This window comes from Lissotriton vulgaris, chromosome 11, assembly GCF_964263255.1.
Source record: "Lissotriton vulgaris chromosome 11, aLisVul1.2, whole genome shotgun sequence".
In the NCBI taxonomy this organism is placed as follows: domain Eukaryota; kingdom Metazoa; phylum Chordata; class Amphibia; order Caudata; family Salamandridae; genus Lissotriton; species Lissotriton vulgaris.
In genome coordinates, this window is record NC_141699.1 from 154,057,052 (window position 1) to 154,080,755 (window position 23,704).

A 23,704-nucleotide genomic window follows, 5' to 3' on the forward strand; every position below is an offset into this window, starting at 1 on the left:
AAGATACTCTAAGGTGGTGGGCAAGCATAGGTGCATTGTGGGCTTACAGTCGACCTCATAAGGTTTCCGCCTATGTCGACTCCCACCCACAATCTAAGAACATTTTGAGGAAAACAGACTCTTCCGGACCCAACCACTAGATGGCGAGATTGTACAAAGCATATGAATCTAGAAGAGTTTCAAGCTGCATAAACCATAATTACAGGTAAGTAACTGGTTTCTTTTAATATACCACTGACTTTTTTGTACAATATATCATTTAAAAAAACACAAATAGTAATCCTGGCGTAGAGGATATGCACAAAAGCTGTCACTGTAAAATCACCTGTGATATAAACACTACACACACAGTGTTCACATGTGTCAATAAAACAGTGCTATACTCCAATACATCCATAATCACACATGACCTTACCCTAATGACCAATGCTATAAGGCGCCATGGAGTGCAGTGTGAATATCACATGTGATTTTACAGTGACACAAACACCTTGATTATTTAGTGATTGTATGTACTCCACTGCATGCTACTATCTTCCGTTTTATTTTACTTTTACATTTTCTTTTAGACCAGTTTGTCGGTCAATTAATTTTTATTGTATCTTTCTACAGGCCACACAAGAAAATGTGATAATCGGAGAATATTAGTGTAATTTCCATTTTCACAATTAATGTTTGAATGAATGGGATATTGAAGTCTTAAGAAAATATGGTATCCTTGTCCTGACTAATGGCACGGACCTCCTAGCGGGCTCTAGGCAGAAATATGTGGACAATAGCAATGCACGAGAATTGACCCTTCTATGCACCTATGCATTAATGCAGCTACTCACTCAATAGTAAAGATATACTTGAGATACATAGGTGAGATTCACTTTATTGCACCGGATGCCTTCTCCCTTGTATCCTTAACGAAGTGCTTCATATTCAAATAGGAAGCCAATTTGCCATTATAATACTTCTTGGTGAATGAGGAAGCCCGAGGATGGAGCCCGACACCTAGGCAGTTGTGTGAGGGCTCTCATTATAATTTTTTGAATTGCCTGTAGGACATACTTATCAAGACATCACATGGAGCACCTCTAATTGGATACATTCCTACGTACGTCGACGAATATCCTCTGCACCATGATTGATTTTTGAGGTTTTTGTTAGTTACTAGGAGGATGCAATCCAAGGCAGCCCTGCTGCTTCTTGTTCGTTCCTTCCCCATATGTGTGGGGGTTCATATTAGATGTAATAAAGCATTTAACATTTGTACATCTGTTTTTCAGAAGCCCGCACAAAGTCCAGCCTAGATAGCTTCTCGTCTGATTCCCAATTAGACATGGAGGAAGAATCTTCTGAGTCCCATAATCGGGAGGAAAAGGAAGACATTGTGGAAAAGAGTGCTAAATTATCAGCAGATGGCTCATCTTCACCCATCAGCACAAATTCAGATGGGAAGGATACCCCAGGGAATACACATAATTCAGCAGCTATTGGTTACTTCAAAAGAACATTGTCCAATGAGTCGGACGACAGTGTGAAGTCCACAACACCAATTGACTATTCTAAAACACCAGCAGATTCTCCAGCTACTGAAGTCTCCACAAGGTGGACTCATCTTACAGAGTTTGAGCTTAAAGGGCTGAAAGCCCTTGTGGAAAAACTTGAATCACTTCCGGACAACAAGAAATGTGTTCCAGAAGGCATTGAAGACCCTCAAGCTCTCCTAGAAAATATGAAGGTTAGTATGACATTCTTTGAAACTGAAAAATGAATAGGTACTCTAGTATATGATTTGTATGTTTGTGTCTCTTTCACTTTGGGTTGCCTGTTGACTCCATTTCAATGAGGGCGCAGTGCTCCAGTCCAGGGATTTTCATATACAAGTAACTTTAATTTGGCTGTTTTAGTTCGATTAGTTTAGTTGTGGTGTACAAGGACTATAACCCTTACTATTCATTAGGTTCTTGAATGCACGCTGGGCACTGTGTCCCTGGTGACATTGTGTCACCTGGTAATCGTAGACATGATTCACAGAAAAGTACATGTACACATAGTTCTATGCCCATGTGTAGATCTAAGGCATTTGAGAATCTGAAAGCATTACCAGTAGCGTGCCTTGAAAGGTTTACCAGTTGCACGAGGAAATTCTTGGTATTCACACAATAAGGAATTGTACACATTTTGCAGTTGTGCATTGGGAGAAGCAGTTGCACATTTTGTTTCTCTAGATAGAAAACATTTTTCACCGGGGAGAAACCCATTCCACTACACAACAGTGGTGTTTGTTATGTTTCCCTTACTGCTCTGGAAAGGGATTTACTCAGCCATTTGCACTAACAGAGTTATGATCATTTCCTGGCTGGGCGAGAGTTTGAAAGCAATTTGTGAATCCTCACAAATAAACTTGCTTGTAGACATTCACAAATATAAAAGATTAACAACTGTGCCTTGTAACACCCACTTTCCACCTTTTGCATGAGAGTTACTCCCATGCGTAATTTGTTGCAGTCCTAGCATACCATCAGTGCTTAATTCGTAGTAAAAACACTAGTGCCAGTACACAAAATATTTCTTAGGATGCTGCCACCCTCAGTTACCACCCCCTTCCATCACCAGTACTGCCCACTCCCCGAATTGCAACTTCACATGGGCTTTCATTTGACCTAGCATTTATCTATGCTTCTACATTTCAGTTTCTGTAATTGCTATATTCTTTCCTTTCTTAGTATCATATTTCACAACGGGGAATGTCATTTGATGGGGACGGGATTGGAAAAAAACAATGCACAGTTCTCATAATTGCAGGCTGTGTAGTAGAGCTAGTCTGATTTTAAAGACTAACACAGAAAGTATGTTGATCAGGTCTCAGAGACCACACACATTTGGATACATACTAGCTACAATAATCTTACATACAATGGTTTCATACCACGTTAATGACATTCAATGAAATATGTATTCATCTAAATATCAAATTGTCTATTTTTAAACATATGCATTCTTTCATATGAGTACACATTTTTAAAAGAATAACTAATTTGCCGTGACGTTTCAACTAAACATTAGGTACACAACTATAAATTTGTAATTTTCACCATTGCGAGGATATTTACCACCATCTCATTCCATGGATGCCAAGAATTGCCACTATTTTGCTAGTGCCAGCAGCATTCCAGGGTGGTAGTCATCATGCTAAGGACAGCCAGAATAGGCAGGTATCTACCATCTTGGGACAAGAGTGGGTTTAGGGCATTGATGTCCACCCTATTCCAAGTGGTACTGCCATCATGCCAGTGCCACCAGTACCAATGGTGGACACCATGTCATTATATACACAATATGCCAAGATTTACCACCAGTAGACATGCCCCTGCACAATCCCATGCACACAACATGACACACATTTTTGGGAAGAATGGTAAAAATGAGTTGGGTAGTAGTAATTTGGTATCCCTGTGCACTCTGGTTATCCCAATGATTAGTGATTTTCACATTTTACCGTTGTACCAAGTTCCTGTTGTGCTGCAAAGTCTGTTACACCGTGTCTGACAGTGCCCTTATGTTACAGACTTGAATGTGATAGGAGACTCCAATCCCCAAGACGTGCGCACACTTTACTTAAAACAAAATTGTGTCTTCACATCTTTAACTTGGGGTTCAATGAAGTGAATTCAAACGTTCTCGGTGCGGGTTAATTTGCTTTATTTATTTATTTCAAATTCATCCTTTCATGATTAAATGAAATCCGTTACTCATTTGTAACATGATTCTTCTTATAATATGTTAACTACAACACCCAATGCATTTCGGGTCACAAAGAACGACCCTTCTTCAGGGGTCTGAAAAAGGAAAATACAGGACCAGATCAGTCACTTTGATTAGAATTGAAACAGAATTATAACGAATATACATGGCATACTGACAAATCAATGTGTATTATATTAGAGACATTTCTACTTAATCCATAGTATAAAGAACAGTGTGGTGCATCTGCCATACGGTAAAGCCTAAGGTGGGTGTTGTGGAACCAAACTCATTGAAATAGCTACGTTAATCTTATGGGGCCTTCGTGCATGCCACATGACTCTTGTGAATTCGCTGGTATCTAAACAATAAACCCTACCGATATGCTCAAAATGAGTCTATGGTAGTCTACAGCTGGGTTATCGGCATACAAGTTGTATTAAAAGAGCCACTACTGGTGTATATATACGTTACTCGTGAAATTTATACATTAACTAAATGGAGCACATTCTCATCTGTAATTGCAAAAAGACATGCCAGTCTAGATTGATACGATAGTATAACGAGGAACATTCTTGCGAACTTACGGTAGTTGAAGAGAGCGTACGGGTACGAGTGCTATTACGTGTTTCCGTATTTCCTGGTTTGGCATGCCGGGAAGCGGTTGAAACCAATCCCGTGGAGTTTACATAAAGCGACTGCAGACACGTGATCTGAGTGCATGGGCTTCACTGTGTGTCACGTGTGAACAAAGACCAATGGAAACAGTCTGTGTGCCCTTGTAGTGAATAAAATATATGAAAACCGAGAAAATAGCAAAAGTACATCCGAGGAAAGAAGGACTCCAATAGGGGAATCATTGGTGTAATCGATCTTCACGAATGTATAAATCGCCGATAATTTCGAAGCACTGTGTTAAATATGAAAAGATCGTGTGTTGGGTCAAATGGTGTGGAAATGCGGCAATGTAGCACGATATTAGCGTAAGGTTCACAAGACCGATAAATGTAAATGTATTTAAGCTTGTAAAACGCACTGCTACCCGTCCATAGGTCTCCTGGCGCTGTATAACTTTGGGGAACCCGTCCTGGCTTTCCCTGTGGGATGGTCCCTGCTGGGAGTCCCCAAGGTGGAGCCAGGCATCCCCGGAATTGATGGGGCCGTTGTGGAGATGAGGCAAGCTAATGCCCAGAGTTGCCGAGTGGAACCCCTGATTAGAGTAAGCACCGAAGCGAGAATTATCGAGTCCGCTGACCAAGGTCCACGACCCTGCCGCGTTGGGAATTGAACCCTGGTCCTGGGCCGACTTCTGCTCTCGGGTCTGCTGCCTCTAACCAGTGAGCCACACTACTCAAATACACAAAAAAATAAATACATTACAACATCGTATGACTGATCATACCAACTCAGTTTAACTTAAATCAAATGATGTCACAACGAGTGGTCCCATGGTGTACATAATATACATTCTATATATATATATGGAAAAAGTTGTAGGGATTAAGAGTAGATGAAGAACAACAAATCGTTACAATATGTACAGGAAACATGCATATTCAACCCTTAAGGTTTTAAGTAAAGTGTGCGCAAGTCTTGGTGATTGGAGTCCCCTATCACATTCAAGTCTGAAAAATTAGTTGGGTGCCATTTTCTCTTTTCTGCTGAAGTTATACAGGCCAGTGTCTCCAGATCCAGGGTTATGGCTTTCGGGCTCCTTAACTCCCTGGATAGTCATAATCTTAGAGCTACATGCAGAGTACTGGGATCCTTAATACTGGCTCGTCACATGAAATTAGAGCTAGAGTGTTGTTTGGGGTGTTTGACACGTGCACCAGAACCAACATAGTGTGGCAGAATACCTGTTGTACCTTCATGGTCATTGCTGCAGCATGACAGCCTTGCTGAGTGAAGTGCAGACTAATGTGGGTTGCTGGGAGAAGGTAGTATGCTCCAGCCACATCATCTGCTGGTCTCCCATTTCTCTAGCTGGTAAGGGTAGAGGGCAGTGCTAGATCAAGTCTATTGGTGTTCGCTCTGCTTCTGTGGGGAGGTGACTCCAAAATGTAGTGCAGATGGACTGCTGGATACAATGTTATTGCCCTCCCTTTACATTTCCCCTGTTACACTCACTTTGCATCCTTGCCTGCCAACTTCCAACCACTTACCCTCCTTCTTCCAACTTCTCTCCTTTTCCCTCACATTCTTTCTTTACTTCTCGCCTTCCCGCCTTCATCACACTCTTTCTGTCACCATCTCTACTTTCCCTCCTATCATCTTCCATGCCTTCCTGTCACTTTTCCTCTTGTCTTCAACTCTTTCTTTCTCACTTCCTCTTTTGCACTCCTCCTTTCCTCATGTCTTCTTTCTGCTTCTCTCTGGCCCTCAATTAGTTTCATGTTTCTTTCCACTATTATGTATTCTCTCCATTTGCCCTTCTCTATGTGTTCGCTAGATCTTCCCTCCCTCGCTTCCTGTCTCAAAGCACTCTCTCCTTCCCACCTGGGGAGGCACTCTGCAGAACTCAGCACTAGGATACCCATAGAGGTAGACGGGGGGAAAATGGAAGAAATAGTGAGCGAGAGAGAGGTTTGAGAGAGAGAGGCAGACCGTGTGAAAGGAGTATGATTTACAGAGACCAGTGCAGGGTGTGAAGACAAAAAGTTAGGAAAACCGGTCCTCGTGAGAGATCTGCATTAACATAGCTTGTGCCTGTGTGTGCCGCGAGATGCAGACCGAGATATGAGCAACAGAGAGCCTGGAGGAGAAAGAAGGTAGAAATATAGGGATACAGATGGGTGGTAGTGAGTGAAAGAGAGCGAGAGAGATTAATTTGTGGGACAAGGTAAGAAGGACTGAGTCAACAAGTATACAGTCAAAACTGTTGTGTGAAGGCAGACGGGCAATCAGTGGCTATAAGAGAGACACATTTGGTTTGTGGTGGGAGTGTGCAACACCTGGCCCAATCCTCTTCGGGACCAACTCTTGGGTAAAAGCAGGGCTTCCTAGCCTCCATCCTGTCTACTAGATTTGACGAAACTTCTCCAGGCCCGTACACTAAGAGCCTCCAAGGTCTTTTGGGAACACATCAAACGGCTAACAAACGGCAGAAACCAACATCATAACTCTGACGTAATGGAGGTCACTTGGAGAGCCCATATCGAACTCTATTTAGGGTATTTGAAATTCCACCTTCAAATAACCTAAATAGCGGAACACCAACAGGGAAGGGGGCGGCTGGTGCAGGACCAGTCAGTGACATCTCTTGAATCACCCGAAGTTTTAGTGTCGTTTTCAAAACTCTTCATCTACCTTTCCCATCAAGCACGGAGTGCCACAGGGTTCCTCTCTGAGCCCTCTGCTCTTTCATTTGTATGTACAATATTTGGCTGCAGTTGCCAAGAGTAGAGGACTGACAATGGTCTCCTTCGCCGACGACACTAAGCTGGTGGTAGCCCTCTCGAGCAACTTCAGGCACGACACTGCTAAGTTTCAAGGTGATCTTGCGGTAGTTGCCAGATGGATGACAGCTAACTGCCTCCAGCTGAACGCCAACAAGTCGGAGGTGTTGCTGGTGGGAAGGGATCATGGGTTATGGAATGAGTCTTGGTGGCCCACGAATCTAGCCCCACTCCTAAACAGGTTGTAAAGAACTTGGGGGTTTGGGTGGACTCCTCTTTCAGTTTACAGACTCAAACGAAGAAGGTGGCGGGAACCTATTTTGATTTATTACGCAGGCTTAAACCTATTTTAGGTTTCTTTAATGCCCCGACCAGACAGATCATTATTCAGGCCTTGATTACATAAAGGCTTGATTATGCGAATTCTCTGTACCTGGGGGCTAACAAAGCAGAAATACATAGGTTACAAACAGAGAACTACTTTGCCGAAAATGTAGGCTCAGTCGCATCCGCCCGGACGATATGGTAAGCATACAAGGTGGTCTTGAAGACAGGCCCTGTCCTTGAAGATGGGATACATCGCTAAGAAACGTGAGCTTTTGGTGCAGGCGGAAACGGACCTTCTGGATCTCGAACGGGAATAGGCACCGAACCCGTCGCCTGATACAGCTCATAAGCTACAATTAAAGCAAGATGAGTTTCGGATTAAGACCAGGGAGCACATGATGGCTAAATATCGCCGTAATGAGAACAGGGCGTCGTCACGAGAAGACAGTCTAAGACTGTGTATCACACCTAGTTCCTGGAATCTAGGGTGAGTGTTCCATTTATCTAGACGCGACTTTATGAAGCATGCCAATAATCTGGCGGGAAAGGTAAAGTTACAATGATTCGTGCTTAATTACTATCCGTGTATGATCAAAAAGAGCAATGTATATTTACTGTTCTAGTTACTAGTATCCCTAAAGATGCCGACTGTTATTGAAAGGGGATTGTTGTCTCACCGTATAACCAACATTAGAAATGACAGTTTTCTAATAATACCCACAATGAGCAAAAAGGCCTAGTTTTCCACAAACATGTACATAAGTCAATGTCATCAATAAATGTTAAAAAAAAGGAAAAGTTTACCACACCATGAGTTACTCTGTTACACATTTATTATACATACAAATTTAAAATTCCATCATTACAAAGCATACAATTAATCAAGGAAACAATGTTAATACATTTGCGTAAAACAATTTAAAAACAAAGAATCACAGGTCGACGCGGCGTTTCGGTTTCTTGTATTTCTACCTTCTTCAGGACAGATTCTTAAAACAAGTGGAGTAAATTTCCCCACCAGACCGTATTTTCTGTTCAAAACCTTGTTGCCATCTGATTTCTGGACTTATTTTCGGTTTTATTGTTCGGTGTGTTACCTCTTATATTAACACTTTTCACGCTTGGTCTTCGACTACCAGGAGGAGCCACCGTATTCTCCTTTATGGGTTTCTTCAATGACCCATTAAAAAGTTGCTGCTAATTGCAATTTCTTTTTTGTTCTGGTTCTCAGCCCCCTCGTTGTGGATGTCAGGGTTCCTGCTGCCTTTAGGATTGCAAGCGGCCTCCCTGCTCCTGGGTCCTAGTAGTCTTTCCAAAGCGTTCCTCGGCGGTCCTATTCGATCCGTCACGAAAATAGATAGGATTCTATTTTCGTGCAATTAGCAGCAACTTTTTAATGGGTCATTGAAGAAACCCATAAAGGAGAATACGGTGGCTCCTCCTGGTAGTCGAAGACCAAGCGTGAAAAGTGTTAATATAAGAGGTAACACACCGAACAATAAAACCGAAAATAAGTCCAGAAATCAGATGGCAACAAGGTTTTGAACAGAAAATATGGTCTGGTGGGGAAATTTACTCCACTTGTTTTAAGAATCTGTCCTGAAGAAGGTAGAAATACAAGAAACCGAAACGCCGCGTCGACCTGTGATTCTTTGTTTTTAAATTGTTTTACGCAAATGTATTAACATTGTTTCCTTGATTAATTGTATGCTTTGTAATGATGGAATTTTAAATTTGTATGTATAATAAATGTGTAACAGAGTAACTCATGGTGTGGTAAACTTTTCCTTTTTTTTAACATTTATTGATGACATTGACTTATGTACATGTTTGTGGAAAACTAGGCCTTTTTGCTCATTGTGGGTATTATTAGAAAACTGTCATTTCTAATGTTGGTTATACGGTGAGACAACAATCCCCTTTCAATAACAGTCGGCATCTTTAGGGATACTAGTAACTAGAACAGTAAATATACATTGCTCTTTTTGATCATACACGGATAGTAATTAAGCACGAATCATTGTAACTTTACCTTTCCCGCCAGATTATTGGCATGCTTCATAAAGTCGCGTCTAGATAAATGGAACACTCACCCTAGATTCCAGGAACTAGGTGTGATACACAGTCTTAGACTGTCTTCTCGTGGGGACGCCCTGTTCTCATTTTGAAGATTCATTATCCCCCCAGTCCCCTATTAGTCTGTGTAGGGTCCTCCTTTTCTTTTTAACGTAAATATCGCCGTACCCAGCATAGAATATATGAAATGGGCGATAGGGCAGGCAGGACGCTGGCTTGGTTAAAGAGGCAAGAACAGGGATCGAGGTGGGTGCATAAGTTGACGACGTAGGACGGGAGCTCTGTGTCACATCCGCAAGATATAGCGGAAGATTTTGCTGCTCACCTAGAACAGGTATATTCCCCCTCTACTCTGTACACAGCAGAGGACTCGCGTCAGCTCCTCAGGGATAGCGATGGTTCGACCTGGTCGGTGGAGGATAGAGACACCCTGGATAAGGATGTCTCTGCCGAAAAAATTGGTAAAGCTGTAGGGCGGATTAAATCGGGGAAGGCGATGGGACCCAATGGTATCCCTGTTGAATTCCTAAAAGCCACTGCCTCTCGTATGATACCGCATTTGAAGGCCATGTAAGAGGAGAGCCTAGAGGTTGGTCGGCTACCTGCGGACCAGAGGCTGGCCACGAAAGTAGTGATTTACAAACCGGGCAAATCGGCAGACGTGTGTGGCTCACATAGGCCCATCTCTCTGATCAACATTGAGGCAATAATTCTAGCAGAAGTGCTTGCCAATAGGCTGGGGGAGGTTATCACCACGTTAGTCCACCCAGATCAATCTGGGTCTATACCTGGGAGAAACACAACCCTCAATTTACGACGTTTGCATAACGTAATGGCTCGGAGGCTATATATCGAGGAAGATGCAGCGCTGTTGTCTCTTGATACCTCTATGGCCTTTGATTCCATAGAATGGCCGTACATGTTCGAGGTTCTTGAGAGGGTGGGTGTAGGACCGAAATTTATAGCATGGGTTCGGTTGCTGTACACGGATGTTCTGGGCCAGGTGCGGGTGAATGGATATACTTCCAGGACGTTTCGATTGAGGCGGGGTACCAGGCAGGGATGCCCGTTGTCCCCATTGATATTCACCCTTCTTTTAGAACCCCTTGCGGCATGGATACGCGGGATGTTATGATACGTGGGATGAGATGGGCAAATGACGTAGAAAACCGCATATCTTTGTATGCGGATGATATACTGTTGTACCTGGCTTCCCCATACAAGTCTATATCCGTAGTGCTAGACATCTTCACGAATTTCAGTAAATACTGTGGCTATGCGATTAACTGGCGTAAGTCTGTGTTGTAAATTTTGTGGGGACAGGTCCTTAGGCTTCTGGCCGGTTGCTCCAAAGGTGTGGCGGAAGATGGGTTTAGATACTTGGGAGTCTATATCACGTCTGATCCCAATTTGTTCTATAGTTCCAATCTTGCCCCTCCGCTGGCCAGACTGCGAGCGGACGTGAAACATTGGCAGTCCCTCCCGCTCTCACTGCTTGGCCGGGCTGCGCTTTTTAAGATGCTGGCCCTACTTCGCTTTTTGTATATCCTTCAAAATTGCCCGCACAAAGTTCCGGATTCATACTTCAAAATGGTAGAGCGAGAGGTCCGTACGCTTCTGTGGGATGGGCGGGCCCCAAGGGTGGCATTAAAAAAGCTGACGAGTTGGTATGATGGAGGTATTGCGCTCCCCGACCTACAGCTTTATTATTGGGCGGCACAGCTAGTGACTGTCAATAGATGGATATACCGCCCTTCGGAGGATCCCGCGTATTCGCTTGACCAATACCAAACTGATCGCCCTGGATATATGGGGGCACTGTATGTTAGTGACAGGAAGAACAAGGGACGATTTTTTGGACCCACCTTACACACGCTACAGGTTTGGTGGACAGTGAATTCGCGCCTGGGATGGGCTGGCGTCCTAACTAAGGTTGCTCCACTTTGGAGTGCGCAAAAACTGGGTATGTTATGCTGTCAGCCCGTGTTTGATAAGTGGAACCTCATAAATATCTCTGTGGTAAAGGATTTGGTTAAAAAGGGGAAGATACTCACATTTTAAAAACTCCAGAAGCAGTACCAATTGGCTCCGGGAGAGCTGTATAGGTACCTGCAGATTCGCCATGCTCTTAGAGCGGCCTTCTCTTCTTTTACAGACATTCCAGACTCTTCACCGCTCGAGGGCAGGTTACTAGACTGACCTTTGGACTTGAAAGCTATCTCACTCACATACAAGAAATTATGCAATAACCTTCCAGATGCTTTTCCAATACTCGGAGAGAGATGGCAGGACGACTTGGGGGTGATTAGTGACGAAGACTGGCAGGAAGGCCTGATGTCTCCTCGGGTGGCGGCCATCTCGCCAAAGTTCAGGTTGCTTCAGCTCCGGATACTGCACCGCTCGTATATGACGGGACCGACTATGGTGAGAATGGGTTCGCGGTCGGACGATCTCTGCCTGAGGGGATGTGGTCAACAGGCCTTGTTTTACCATATGCTGTGGAGCTACCCGGGGTGGCGGGTCCTATGGGAGGGAGCCACGGAACACATGCATAATGCCCTACATAAGGAGTTGATCCTGACGCCACGACTGGGTTTGTTAATAATCTGGGAGGAAACTGACCTGACGGAAGTAAAGAAGAAGTTTGTGACTCTGGGCTATACCCTGGTTAAAAGGGAGATAGCGAAAGGGTGGGGTGGAGCAGCTATACCGAGTGTCCATATATGGGTGAAAGAGTTGGACAGGTGCATGCTGGCGGAAACGGAAGTGTTTATAGCAAGGGGGTGCCCCAAGAAATGGGACAGGAAGTGGTCAAACTGGAATAAATACCGGGGAGATATTGTGGGGACCCCAATAGTGGAATTGGAAATGCGTCAGAGTACAGGAGATGCTGCAGATATGTAATGTATAAATGTTGTTTGATAACTGTCCAAATCCAGCATTCTGTAAGTTTTACAGTGATGTCCTTGTAGACACATGCTTTGTTGTTACTAATAAAAACATTGGAATAAAATAAAAAAATATATATTTCGCCGAATACCGGGGGGGGGGGGGAAAAAGAAATACATAGGTTACAGAGAGTACAGAATGCCACAGCAAGAGCTCTTTTGGGCCTGCGCAGAGTGTGCTCGGTGACCAGCACAATCCGTCGCCTTCATTGGCTGCCTGTGGCTCAACTGATCGAGTTCAAGGCTCTTTACATAGCCTTTAAGATATTGAAGCTCGCTTCTCCAAATATCTTGATGGATCTGCTCTCTTTTGATGTCCCCTCCCGTCAGCTTCGCTCTACGGGCCAACATCTGCTGGTGGTTCCTCGGGTCAGGAGAACCCGGGCTGGAAGTCGCTCCTTCCGGTACAGAGCGGCTATTCTTTGGAATTCTCTGCCCCACCATATATCGAGGCCTCAGCAACTTTTTGGAATTTAGGAAAGTTACTAAAACCTTTCTCTTTCCCACTGTATAGGTTCTGGCTCGTCCCTGCATTGTTGTTGCCTATTTTTGTTAGCGCTGGGACGCCTCTTGGCTGGGGCAGCTGTCGCGCTCTATAAATGTTTGAAATAGAAACAAATAGAATAGAATTAAAATCAGAGGGTGCACCAGGTCCCAATGGTTTACTAAATGCCCTGTTTCGGCATGATCCTTCATTTTGGTCTGGTCTCCTTACTCCTCTTTTTACCAGTGCTATTGCCTGCAGTCTGAACCCTGAGTCTTGGAAAGGAAGTATTCTAAATCCAATTCACAAGCCGGGTTCCCCATCGGATCCATCTAATTCTAGGTTGATCGCACTAATTGATGTGGAGGCGAAAATATATGCATCAAATCTCCTGGTGGATTTAGAGGCTTGGGTCAGTCGAACAAACCTAATACCTTACACGCAAACTGGATTTCGGGCAGGGATGGGCACCCTTACTAACATCTATGCGGTTACTCTCCTAGTCAATCAAGCCTTTGCAAAATCATACCTTTGTCTGCCTGCTTTATCGACCTTAAAGCGGCTTTCGATAAAGTTTCGAGAGCTAAGTTATGGGCAAAAATGCAAGGCTGGGGCTACCAACTAAACTTCTGGAGGCCATAATGAATCTTTACTCACACACGTGGGTCCAAATAAAGAAAGAAGATGGGTGCAGTTTAACTGACAAGAGGCCAGCATTAAATGGGTTAAAACAGGGTTGAATGTTAGCGCCCTGTCTATTCGACATCTAAATCTCCGATCTTGATAAGCGCCTTTGGTTAATTCAAGCCGATCTCCCGATCTCCCAAAATTGGGCAAAATACTGGCACTGTCTCCTATATCCGGACAACATTATTTTGCTAGCACAAACTCCCGTTGGCCTGCAGAGACTGATTACGGAATTAGGAGTTTACACCAGCCTGAACCAACTAATGATTAACCATCAAAAAACAAAAGTGATGTGCTTCTCTAAACACAATAAAACAACAAAAAAGTGTACATTTTCCTGGAAATTGGGTGAGCAACCACTGACCCGGGTATTTTCCTACAAATACCTAGGTTTTCAACTAGATTGCAATCTTAACTTTAAGCTACATTTGGACCAAGGACGCTTGAAAGCCAAATAATTGTTGTTTGCTTTTAAGACCTTAAAAAAAAAAGCTCATAGGCTGCTCTATCGGTCATCTGTTAAAAGTGATTCGAGCAAAACTCCTACTCTCCATCGCTTACGGTTCAGAAATCTTGAAGATTAAAGTTTTGAACACAGCACAATCTACATTTTTAAAGAGATTGTTTTTAATACCGCTACATACTTCACAGGCACAAATCCGCCTAGAATAGGGATTATAAAATCAGATCCTGGCCAGACAAGGCACACTAGTAAAGTATCACTGGAGGATGAGGGAAGCAGAAGACAACACCTTATCCCACCACTGTTGGGTAGAGATTGAAAATCAAGCAAGGCTAGGCAATTCAACCGCAACAGTTTAGAAGGAATCCCTGTCGGCATTACAGCTAGAGGAGGCCTGGTTTGCCCCTTCAAGGTACTCCGGATTTATATCTGCTGTGAATAATGCCATCAAACGGATTTCTTTATAAACGGACAGAACTACCTTTATAAATAAAATCACCCTTGGGCTGTGATACATGACTACCAGAAGCTGAACCCGCAACCGTACCTGATTGAACACTTCTCCCACCAGAAAAAGCACTACCTGACACTGCTACGAATGGGGTAATTTCCCTCGAAGGATCTGACCCCGAAATTGAAACACACATGGCCATCCAATGAATGCTGCCTGTGTGGACAAGGGGACAAGTCATTATTCTATCTATTATGCACTTGCCTTTATTTCTAGAAATTCGAAAATCCGTCCTTCGGGTGGCTCTAGGGAAGGAACAAATAAGAACATGCAGAGCAACAGTCCTCGGGTGTCTTGGAGGATTGTCTATTCCCCTGTCTTAAAGAGCCATAACATTTTGGGAAATTGCGGCAAAATAACTGGAAAAAAAGTGACTCAATTTAAGTAGCCTAAAAATAACTTGTAATTACACATTCTTTAATTGCACTGACACACCTTTCAATACTTTTATTTAAATAGTTGCACACTGTTCGCGGTTATGACCTTATGTTCCTTTTAAAAATATGTTTTAAAAAATGTATACTTAAAGTATCTTGTTCCACAAATCAAATAAAAGTATATTTGACTTGACTTGACTGTCTACTAGATCCACTGGCTGTGTTTGAAGACATGGTCCTTAAACTGAGGATCAAAATAATATGTTTTGTGAGAGGTCCCTGCATACTCTTAAATGAGCCATGCTACATGATAAGAGAAATTGTTTCTAAAACGTTATTGTCACACAAATAACGAACTTTATACCCACTCCTTCAATATCCAGCTACCCATCCTTTTATGTTCACTCATAAATACCAATCTTGAATTCATTTATACCCATCCATTTTCCATCCCTCAACCCCATCTATGATCGCATAATCAAGTGGTTCTTAATATTTGACTTCTGTGGACCACCACTTAATCATTACTGGAATCCAGGAACCCCCCCCCCCCAAAAAATCATTACTGAAATCTGGGTAACAGAGTCATTACTCAAAGCCAGGGACTCCTAAGCTTTTTCGATGATTTGAACCTCAATACACCAAAAAATATAGAAACAGCCATTTACCAAAATAATACACAAATTATAGCCTATTTTATTTAAATCACAATAAAAATAAAAAAAATTCATTTTAATGGGAAGGTTGGAGTTTTTGTGAATTTAGTAGAGGCTCCGAATCATCCATACTATATTCTGTTTGATGAACCTGCACCACTCTCATAAATTAATCTGAGGATACTAATTTAATTTTTAGCCTTCAATTTCAAATTCCTTCACATTTACATTTTGAAATGTGCAATTTTACATTTTGCTTCTTTATGTACATTATATTAATCTGTTCATATTATTTAATTTTCGAAGCAGTCGTGGACCCCTCAGTAGGCTTTGCTGATCCCCAGGTGTCCCCGGACCTCAGGTTAACAACCAATGATCTAATCCATCCACCCACTCACACCTATCCCTTCCATCACATAATCATCCATCCTACAACAATCCATCCATTGAATAACCAGCCAGTATCCAGAAACTCTTCCCTTAACTCTAAGTACGCCTTCAGGTCCACTGTCTATACCTTTACTAGTTTACTGCTAGCTGTTCCTTTTTACAACCAATCTTTCTCTTCACTGCCCGAAACCCTGCTTTTTATAACTATTTGCACTCATCCATACTACTAAGGGCGACTTCCTCCACTATTCCAGACCTTTCCGCTTCACTATTGATAGTCCTCCTCTTTCATCAGCTCCCCATACAATATTCCCAACTCACCTTTCTGCTCCTCTGTGAGCAGGTCTCTCATCTATTATTACCAGGCTTCCTATCTGATCCACTACTAATAACCCTCCTTCTTAGCAGATTTCCCAACCATTGTCAGTAGCTCTCCGATTGCCCTCCCCCTTCCTCCCCACCCTTCATTTTCACTCCTTTACACTAGTTGCAGCCCTCCTCTCCCCTCTACTACTCAAAGCTGTCAAGTGCAATGATGAGAAAAGCCCAGTGGTGAGGTTTGAGGCCATGGAAGCCTTGGCGCTTAAAAGAGAAATAGGCGATTTTGGACAAAGATGCCAGCGTGCTAGCAGCCAAACAGATAGGGGAGGGGTCACTTTATGCAGGGAGGGCCCAGAGCAGTTGGGGAGCAGAGCGCACCAAATACATCGCAGGTCGACCATAACATCTGCAAAGCCAATCGAATTAGTGAACTGAAATACACCTTAGGCTGAGCCGTGGAGTTTAGAGTGACCAGAACTCTACCCAAATCCACAACATCATGTGCAGTGCTGTAGAGAATGGATTCAGGAGTCTCCATGCCCTATGGGAGAGTGACAACTTGTCACCGGAGTGATACAAAAGATGTGTGCAGCAATAATTGACTTACTTGGACCCTGAAAGTAAGGCAGCCTAAACTAGGTCAGTCTCTAATGTTTTTCAGTTGGTCACTACCCGCAGTAGTGACTGAAAGAGTTCTGGGGGTATATTACATAGACGGCTCACTGTCGTGTTCTGTGCAGTGGCACCTTGATGAATGGGAAACCATATTCAGCAGTCATAGTGCATTAAAAAAAGTATGGGAATTATGCTGTTGCGTGCAGTGGGAGCAGGGTGAGTGTATGTGGGGACGGCATCAAAAGCGTGGCTAATAAAACAAAATAATCTAACTTATTTTGGTCTGTCACCCTCAGGTAACTACATATAAAATAATGCACATGGTATGAAAAATGACTGCAAGTTAAGTTGTGCTTATGCATATTTTGTGCAATCTACATTACACAAGGGGATACACAGGCGTCTGGTGCACTTCTGTAATACCAAAGTGCCCTGTGAGTGCAAACAATAGACATACACTTGTTGCGCCCCAGGCACTTAGAATAATATAGCCTGATCCCCTCAAATAACTGCTGTTGCTCCACTTTCATAAATTTGCCACTGCATACAATTAATTGGGTGTAGTGGATTTACACCTGCAAGGTACTTTCTTGTGAATACCTTCAATTATTGGCCATAAACGTGCTCCGTCCTTGTTGAGACGCTTCTTTGGAATTCATTTTAGATCTTCTCGACCTATGTGAATGCTTAATAATAAACCTACGAGTAAGGGTGACTGGTATCACTTGTAATCATTATATCTCTTTCTTCCTGATAACCCGCAGCCTAGGCGGTCTCTACTGTGTGGCTTATTCACTCTTCTAAGCAAATACTTCAGACTGTGGATCTAAAAGCCATGAGAAGAGGTGAATGGCAGAGTTAGACTGCAGTGATGAAACAGATGTGCCTGACTTTTTTCTTTAGTCAATTTTGTGGTGTGGAATTTCAGTCACTTTATGGTTGACTGTTGGCCTAAAGAGGAACTAAGTCACGGCCTGAGTATATTGTGCCTGCTAAAAAACAAAAATTTTGAATTGGAAAATTACCATTGTTGTCAATGGTATAATTCAGTCACAGAAATGTCTTCTGTACTAAACAAGATGACTTAGTGATTGAACACAATGTTGAAATGAACACTTTACAGTGCTAAAACAGTTTTCTCTTGTAACAGACCGTCCTGAAGGAACATAGTGAGGATGACCAGAGTCTTGCTATTTCTGGTATTCCCGTGGTGTCCTGGCCTAAAAAGAGCCCGAAGGTAAGGCTGAACTGTTTTTACTCTTGCTATGACTCTGGGTTAACTCCAAAGCAATGAAAATTGAAATTATCAAAAGTATCTTACATGAATATGTCTTCACTCTGGTGTTGTGTTCATTCTGTTCAAAATACTAGTGCATGCCTTTATCATATATTGCATGAATTCTCTTTCTTACATATGTTTATAACTTGTCACACATTATGTATTTCCCATACCCGATAAAAAGCTAGGTTAGTGGGCTTGGTTTAATAATGGTGTGTTTAACATTTACCACTGGGCTTGTCATAATTAGCTGCAATAAGTTATTTCCATTGTGTAGGCCACACTGTATTTATTTCAGGTTTAGTAGAAATCAAGGATATTTTGATATTGTATGATAAAGCCTTAGGGACATTTTGTTCATGAGAATATTGCTCATACTCACGGCTTTCCACATGATGCTTGACTTTGTATGGTAGTGGGTTGTTGTCGGTTCTTGTCAATATATATTTACAGCTACCAGGGCTTGACTAGGAACCTGTTAAACAGCTCTGTCTACCCCGAGTGGCGGAGGTGGGGGGGTCGTGGGGGGGGGGGGTTTGAGGGTGCTAGTGGAAAGCATCACTCTTGTCTCACTGCTGCCGCTTTTGTTACAGGGGTCAAATATTACAGCTATGCAGCAAAATCCGCCCCTGGTAACAAAAACGGCCCCCAGGGGTCCAAAACTGCCTGTTTATGAAGTGGACTTTATGGTTATGAATAACCAAATAAAGGTTTCTTTGACTGACCCTCTGACAGTGTTAGTTTAGTAGCACCTCCACCTCTTTTGATGCAACCCAAACTTCAGCCATCGAGGTAGAACTGCTGAGTTTTACTTTCCCCTAGAGACTACTGTATTTCAGATTTCCAATGTACCTTGTGTGTAAAGTAGTCCCTGGAAAGAGCTCTCCTCTTTGCAACGTTAAGTTTCAATTTTTCCATAGCTTCAGCTCCAGCCAACTGGGAGTGATTTTGGCGGTATTTGCTTGATATTTTCTGCCCAGGAGAAGATTTCCAACTGCCATCATGGCAGATAAAAAGAAGAGATCTCTCTTCAAATCTTGCTCAGCCTATGGGATAGAGAAATCTACACAAATGAGCTGTGGTTACAGTGCATTCACTGTCTAAATGTGTCCATTTAGCGTTCTCATTGAGGCATTGTAAGACGTTTCGAAAAAGTTGAAGGACAAGGAATGGAGGCGGGCCATATATCGCCTTGAAAGAAAGAGTATTTTTGCCACCACAGAGTATACCCCTTTGTCTGGGGATGCTGTGCGAAATATTCCTCCAAGCACTTTTACCAAGTTGGTGCGAAAAAAGAAACATTTTGTGTTAACATAGCTTGAGTTCACCACAGAATCACACACTTCCGTCTATAAGAAAGGAAAAACCAAATACTTTGCAGAGAAAGCACCAAAAAAAGACTGAGGACCAACCTACACACCTCCTACCGTGGCTATGGAGGAGAGAGTTTCTTTTGCTATGGTGGCCAGAAGGGTGACTGGGGTCCTGGACCTTAGCCTACCCTCAGTGCCAGTGAAGACAACCGCTGTGACAGAGGTGATTCAGCTGGGACACAGGGGCTCCTGTGAACAAGATGATTGCCCGCTGCCCTGCCCCAGGGGACACCAATTTCTTCACGCAACCCCCTACCCCGAAGAACTTGGTGATCCAATCTTCCACCTCCTGTGTAAATCCTTGCACTTTCTCTACCACTCCACCGGATAGGGATTCCAAAAGGCTCAATAACTTAAGAAAGAAAATGTTTTCTTCCATCAGCTTAGCACTGTGGTCAGTGAACACCTCGTGCCTTTTTGGCTGTTACTCACATGCATGTGGGATTTGGTTGCACAGGTCCTGCTCATGATCCTGGGGGAGGCCCGGCCCTACTTTCCCAAGCGATTACAGACAGGAGAGATGCAGCCAAGTTCATGATCCAGTGTGGTCTGTACATGACTGACTCGCTGGGCAGAGCGGTTTTACGTTGCTAGCTTACAGCGCCAAGCCTACCCGAGAACAACTGGATTTTCAGGCAATGTCCATCCCTCCAAACCCCTTTAGTTGGCCCTCTTATCATCAGGGCACACAATGGGAGGCAGGATGGGCCATCACCTTCCAATTGGAGGCCAATAATGTTAGACCGCTGGGTTCTTAAAATTGTCAGACTCCCCCTCCACCCGTGCCACCTACTAATGACTGGCTGACCGAGGACCATCTCTCCTTACTCCGTCAGGAAGTTATGGCGCTCTTGGCCTAGGGAGCCATAGAGAGGATACTGATGACAGAAGTTGTGGTTGTTATTCCCACTACTTTCTGGTGCCCAAGAAGAACAGAGGCCTAGATCTGCACCCTCTCAATTTCTTCCTCAAAAAAGAGAAATTCAAAATGCTTACATTCGCTCAAGTCCTGTCTGTCCCAGACCTGGGAGACTGGATAGTAGCGTTGGACTTTCAGGACTCATACTCAAAATCCCCCTGTAACTGTTTCACCTCTTGATGCTCAGGACTGACGGCTACAGGATCAGAACCCAGAACCCATTCTTGTCGTGGCCAAAAATTCCAGCTCCGAGCCTAGCGCAGCCCGCTTTAAGACCACCAACCATCAGTGCCCTTTACCTTGCCCCATTTTTGCTCAGAAGCCTGTTTTGTCTGGAACCTTGTCACCAGTGGTCATTCACCAGGAAATTCTAGTTGCTGAGATTCCAGCTTCATCACATGGATCTTCCCACAGGAGGACAACTTCAGGTTACCACAATTCCACCACAACACCATGACCACTCTCAGTTGTCCCCCAATTCAAGGTGTCCGCAGAGGATTTAGAACATTCTTTTGTGGAACTTAGCTGGGCTTAAATCTAAGCTGGCAGAACCAGACTCTGGGACTTTCATTGACACGTCTGATATCTGTATGTTTCAAGAGACATGGGGTGTGGAGCCAGTGTACATGTCTGGATTTGCCACGTTTTTCTGTCTGCATCTTCAGGTGGGAGGGGTCGGCCTGCTGGAGGCATGATTGTGTGGTTTAAAAATTCTTGAGCTCTGCACATTATGAGGCTTGATACAAATTCTCCAGATGTTATGGGGCTGTTCTTTGCTGGGGGTGGAACTCCTTGGTATGTTTTTAACGTTTACATCAGGCCCAGTGGGGTAAACAGACTATCTCATACACTGGGCATTCTAGAAAAAGCCTTAGTTTCCCTTCCACAAAATGACAGCCTAATCATTGCCGGAGACTTCAATGTCACTTTTGAACCTTTCAGCCCTGAGCCCTCTAAAATTACTGAAGACAAAGGTGCAGCTTGGAGTGTCCCTCTGCTATAGTTGGGCCCTACTACAAGATGCTCTACCATTACTCATCAACTGATGAGCCTAACTCTTTACTTTAGTTTCAGTGCTTGTAACAGTAAGTCACGTTGGGAACTAATTGATGCCCACATTATCAAGCGTGCATCACAAAAAGAGCCATATCGATGACATATTCCTTTCCTCCCGCAATGGCCATCCCTCATAGATATGATAGTTGTCGAGTGCACGACAGTGACCACAATGATCTCCACCTATCCCTAAGTAAGGAAAAATCTACTGCTCATCAAGGTGCTTCTCCGAACTCTGGGATTGCCCTGTCAATCTCAAACAACAAGAAGGCTCTAAAATGGATGCCATTTGTAAGACCCAGAAATGGTGGCCCACATATATGAATGGGTGGCTAATACCCTGGATGCATTAAACACTGTAGGGCCATCAAGTATAGATCCTAATTCCATTGCTACATCGCATGAAAGTCTTTTTAGCTCCATTAAAACCTGAATTAGGAAAGACGTCCTCCAAACCCAAAAGGTCCAAACCCGCTGTACCTGGTTCAATTCCAGATGCAGGAACTCCAGATGTAGCCTTATACAAAGTTTAAAAAAAGGAAATAGGCAAAAACAAAATAACGCCAGGCAGGAGTATAAAGCGACACTTCATCAGGCCAAAAGTAATTGAGAAGAAGATATGTGGGAAGACTTAGTAGCTGCAGTTAGGGCTGGGGATGTTAACAATTTCAGGGGACGATGACACCACTGGTGACAGACAGGGATGGAAGATTCACAATCACGAGGTCCAGTGGTAAGGGCATGGAAATCTGCATAGTGAATACATATGGCCCCAATTACGACCACCCGGACTTCTATTCAGAGATAGCTGCCAGGATTATGACGCACTCAGGAGGAGAGATTCTTTGGGCGGGGAGACTTTAATATGACTAGACAACCACGCATTGACAGGTCGGATGGCCCTGACCGTCTCCTTCAGCCTCCGCCAGGGTCCTGGAGACACAAATGATCCGCCTAGACCTGTGTGATGTATGGAGGCACAGGCATCCCACAATAGGGGGCTACACACATGACTCTGCCCAATATAATATACAGACTAGGATAGATTACTGGCTTGCCACACCGCACTTAACCTCCGCAAATCAAAGATGTGAGATACTTCCTCTCATATATTCGGACCACTCACCAGTATTGTTATTGGTTGCCACGCCGGCGCGGCGTATCCCGACATTTGCTTGGCGTTTTCCCCCATACTCGTTACTAGATGCCTCCTCCAGGTAGGAACTGGTGCTAGCCATTGAGACATTTTCTGATACCAACGAGAGGTCAGTGACATTGTTTCAGAATGTTTGGGAAACATTTAAGCTGTATATTAGGGGAATCACCATCTCTAAGCACTCAGGAGTCCTCAAATCGATCAGGGGTAGGCTGCAGACCTTAGAATCCAAGCTTAAAGGGCTGGAAAATAGGCGTCTACACGATCACAGCGAGGCTCTCACCCGGGAGCTGACTACGACATTACAGGAATATCACGAGGAAGCGGACTCTGAAGTTAAACACTTAGGTAAATACGTTACCGCCAGATCGATGGTGAGGGGGAACGCCCAGGTGCAGTGCTAGCGCAGATAGCCAAGCGGGGGAGGAGCAGAGCGAGGATACCTGACATGAGGGGTGCGACAACGGGCGAGCCGCTCTCTAACGCTCAGGTTGCAGCGAGATTCTGGGAGTACTACTCTACCTTGTATGCCTCACGCGGCCCCGCATCAGATGAACGTATCCTTGATTACCTTTCTCATATTGAGCTGCCCGGGCTCTCCACTATGCACAGTGAATTCTTAGTGCACCCGATAGAACGGAAGGAAATAGTACTGGCATTGTCAGCAATGAGGTCCGGTGGGGCGCCAGGAAGTGATGGCCGTACTGTGGCCTTTTACAAGGCATTCACGGATCTCCTGCTTCCTAAACTGCTTACCCTCTTTGTGGATATGGCAGATACGGGCACTATGCCGCCTACAATGCGAGAGGCAATTCTGGTCGCTATTCTCAAACCAGGAAAAGACTCTGGGGACTGTGCATCATACCGTCCCTTATCATTACTGAACGTGGATGTGAAGATATTCGCCAAATTGATTGCCAACCGCCTCAGTCC

General features: G+C 43.8%; 1 protein-coding gene across 7 annotated transcripts in view; it reads left to right on the forward strand.

Annotated features, from left to right (window-relative positions):
• KDM2B (lysine demethylase 2B) overlaps positions 1 to 23,704 on the forward strand; it is a 1,060,697-nt gene that overhangs the window by 534,866 nt on the left and 502,127 nt on the right. For all 7 annotated transcript variants that reach the window (XM_086943000.1, XM_086942999.1, XM_086942995.1 and 4 more), the window contains exons 11-12: positions 1,275 to 1,729; positions 18,139 to 18,225. In XM_086943000.1, coding sequence (XP_086799126.1) covers positions 1,275 to 1,729; positions 18,139 to 18,225 — 542 coding nt within the window. The remainder of the gene's footprint in view (positions 1 to 1,274; positions 1,730 to 18,138; positions 18,226 to 23,704) is intronic.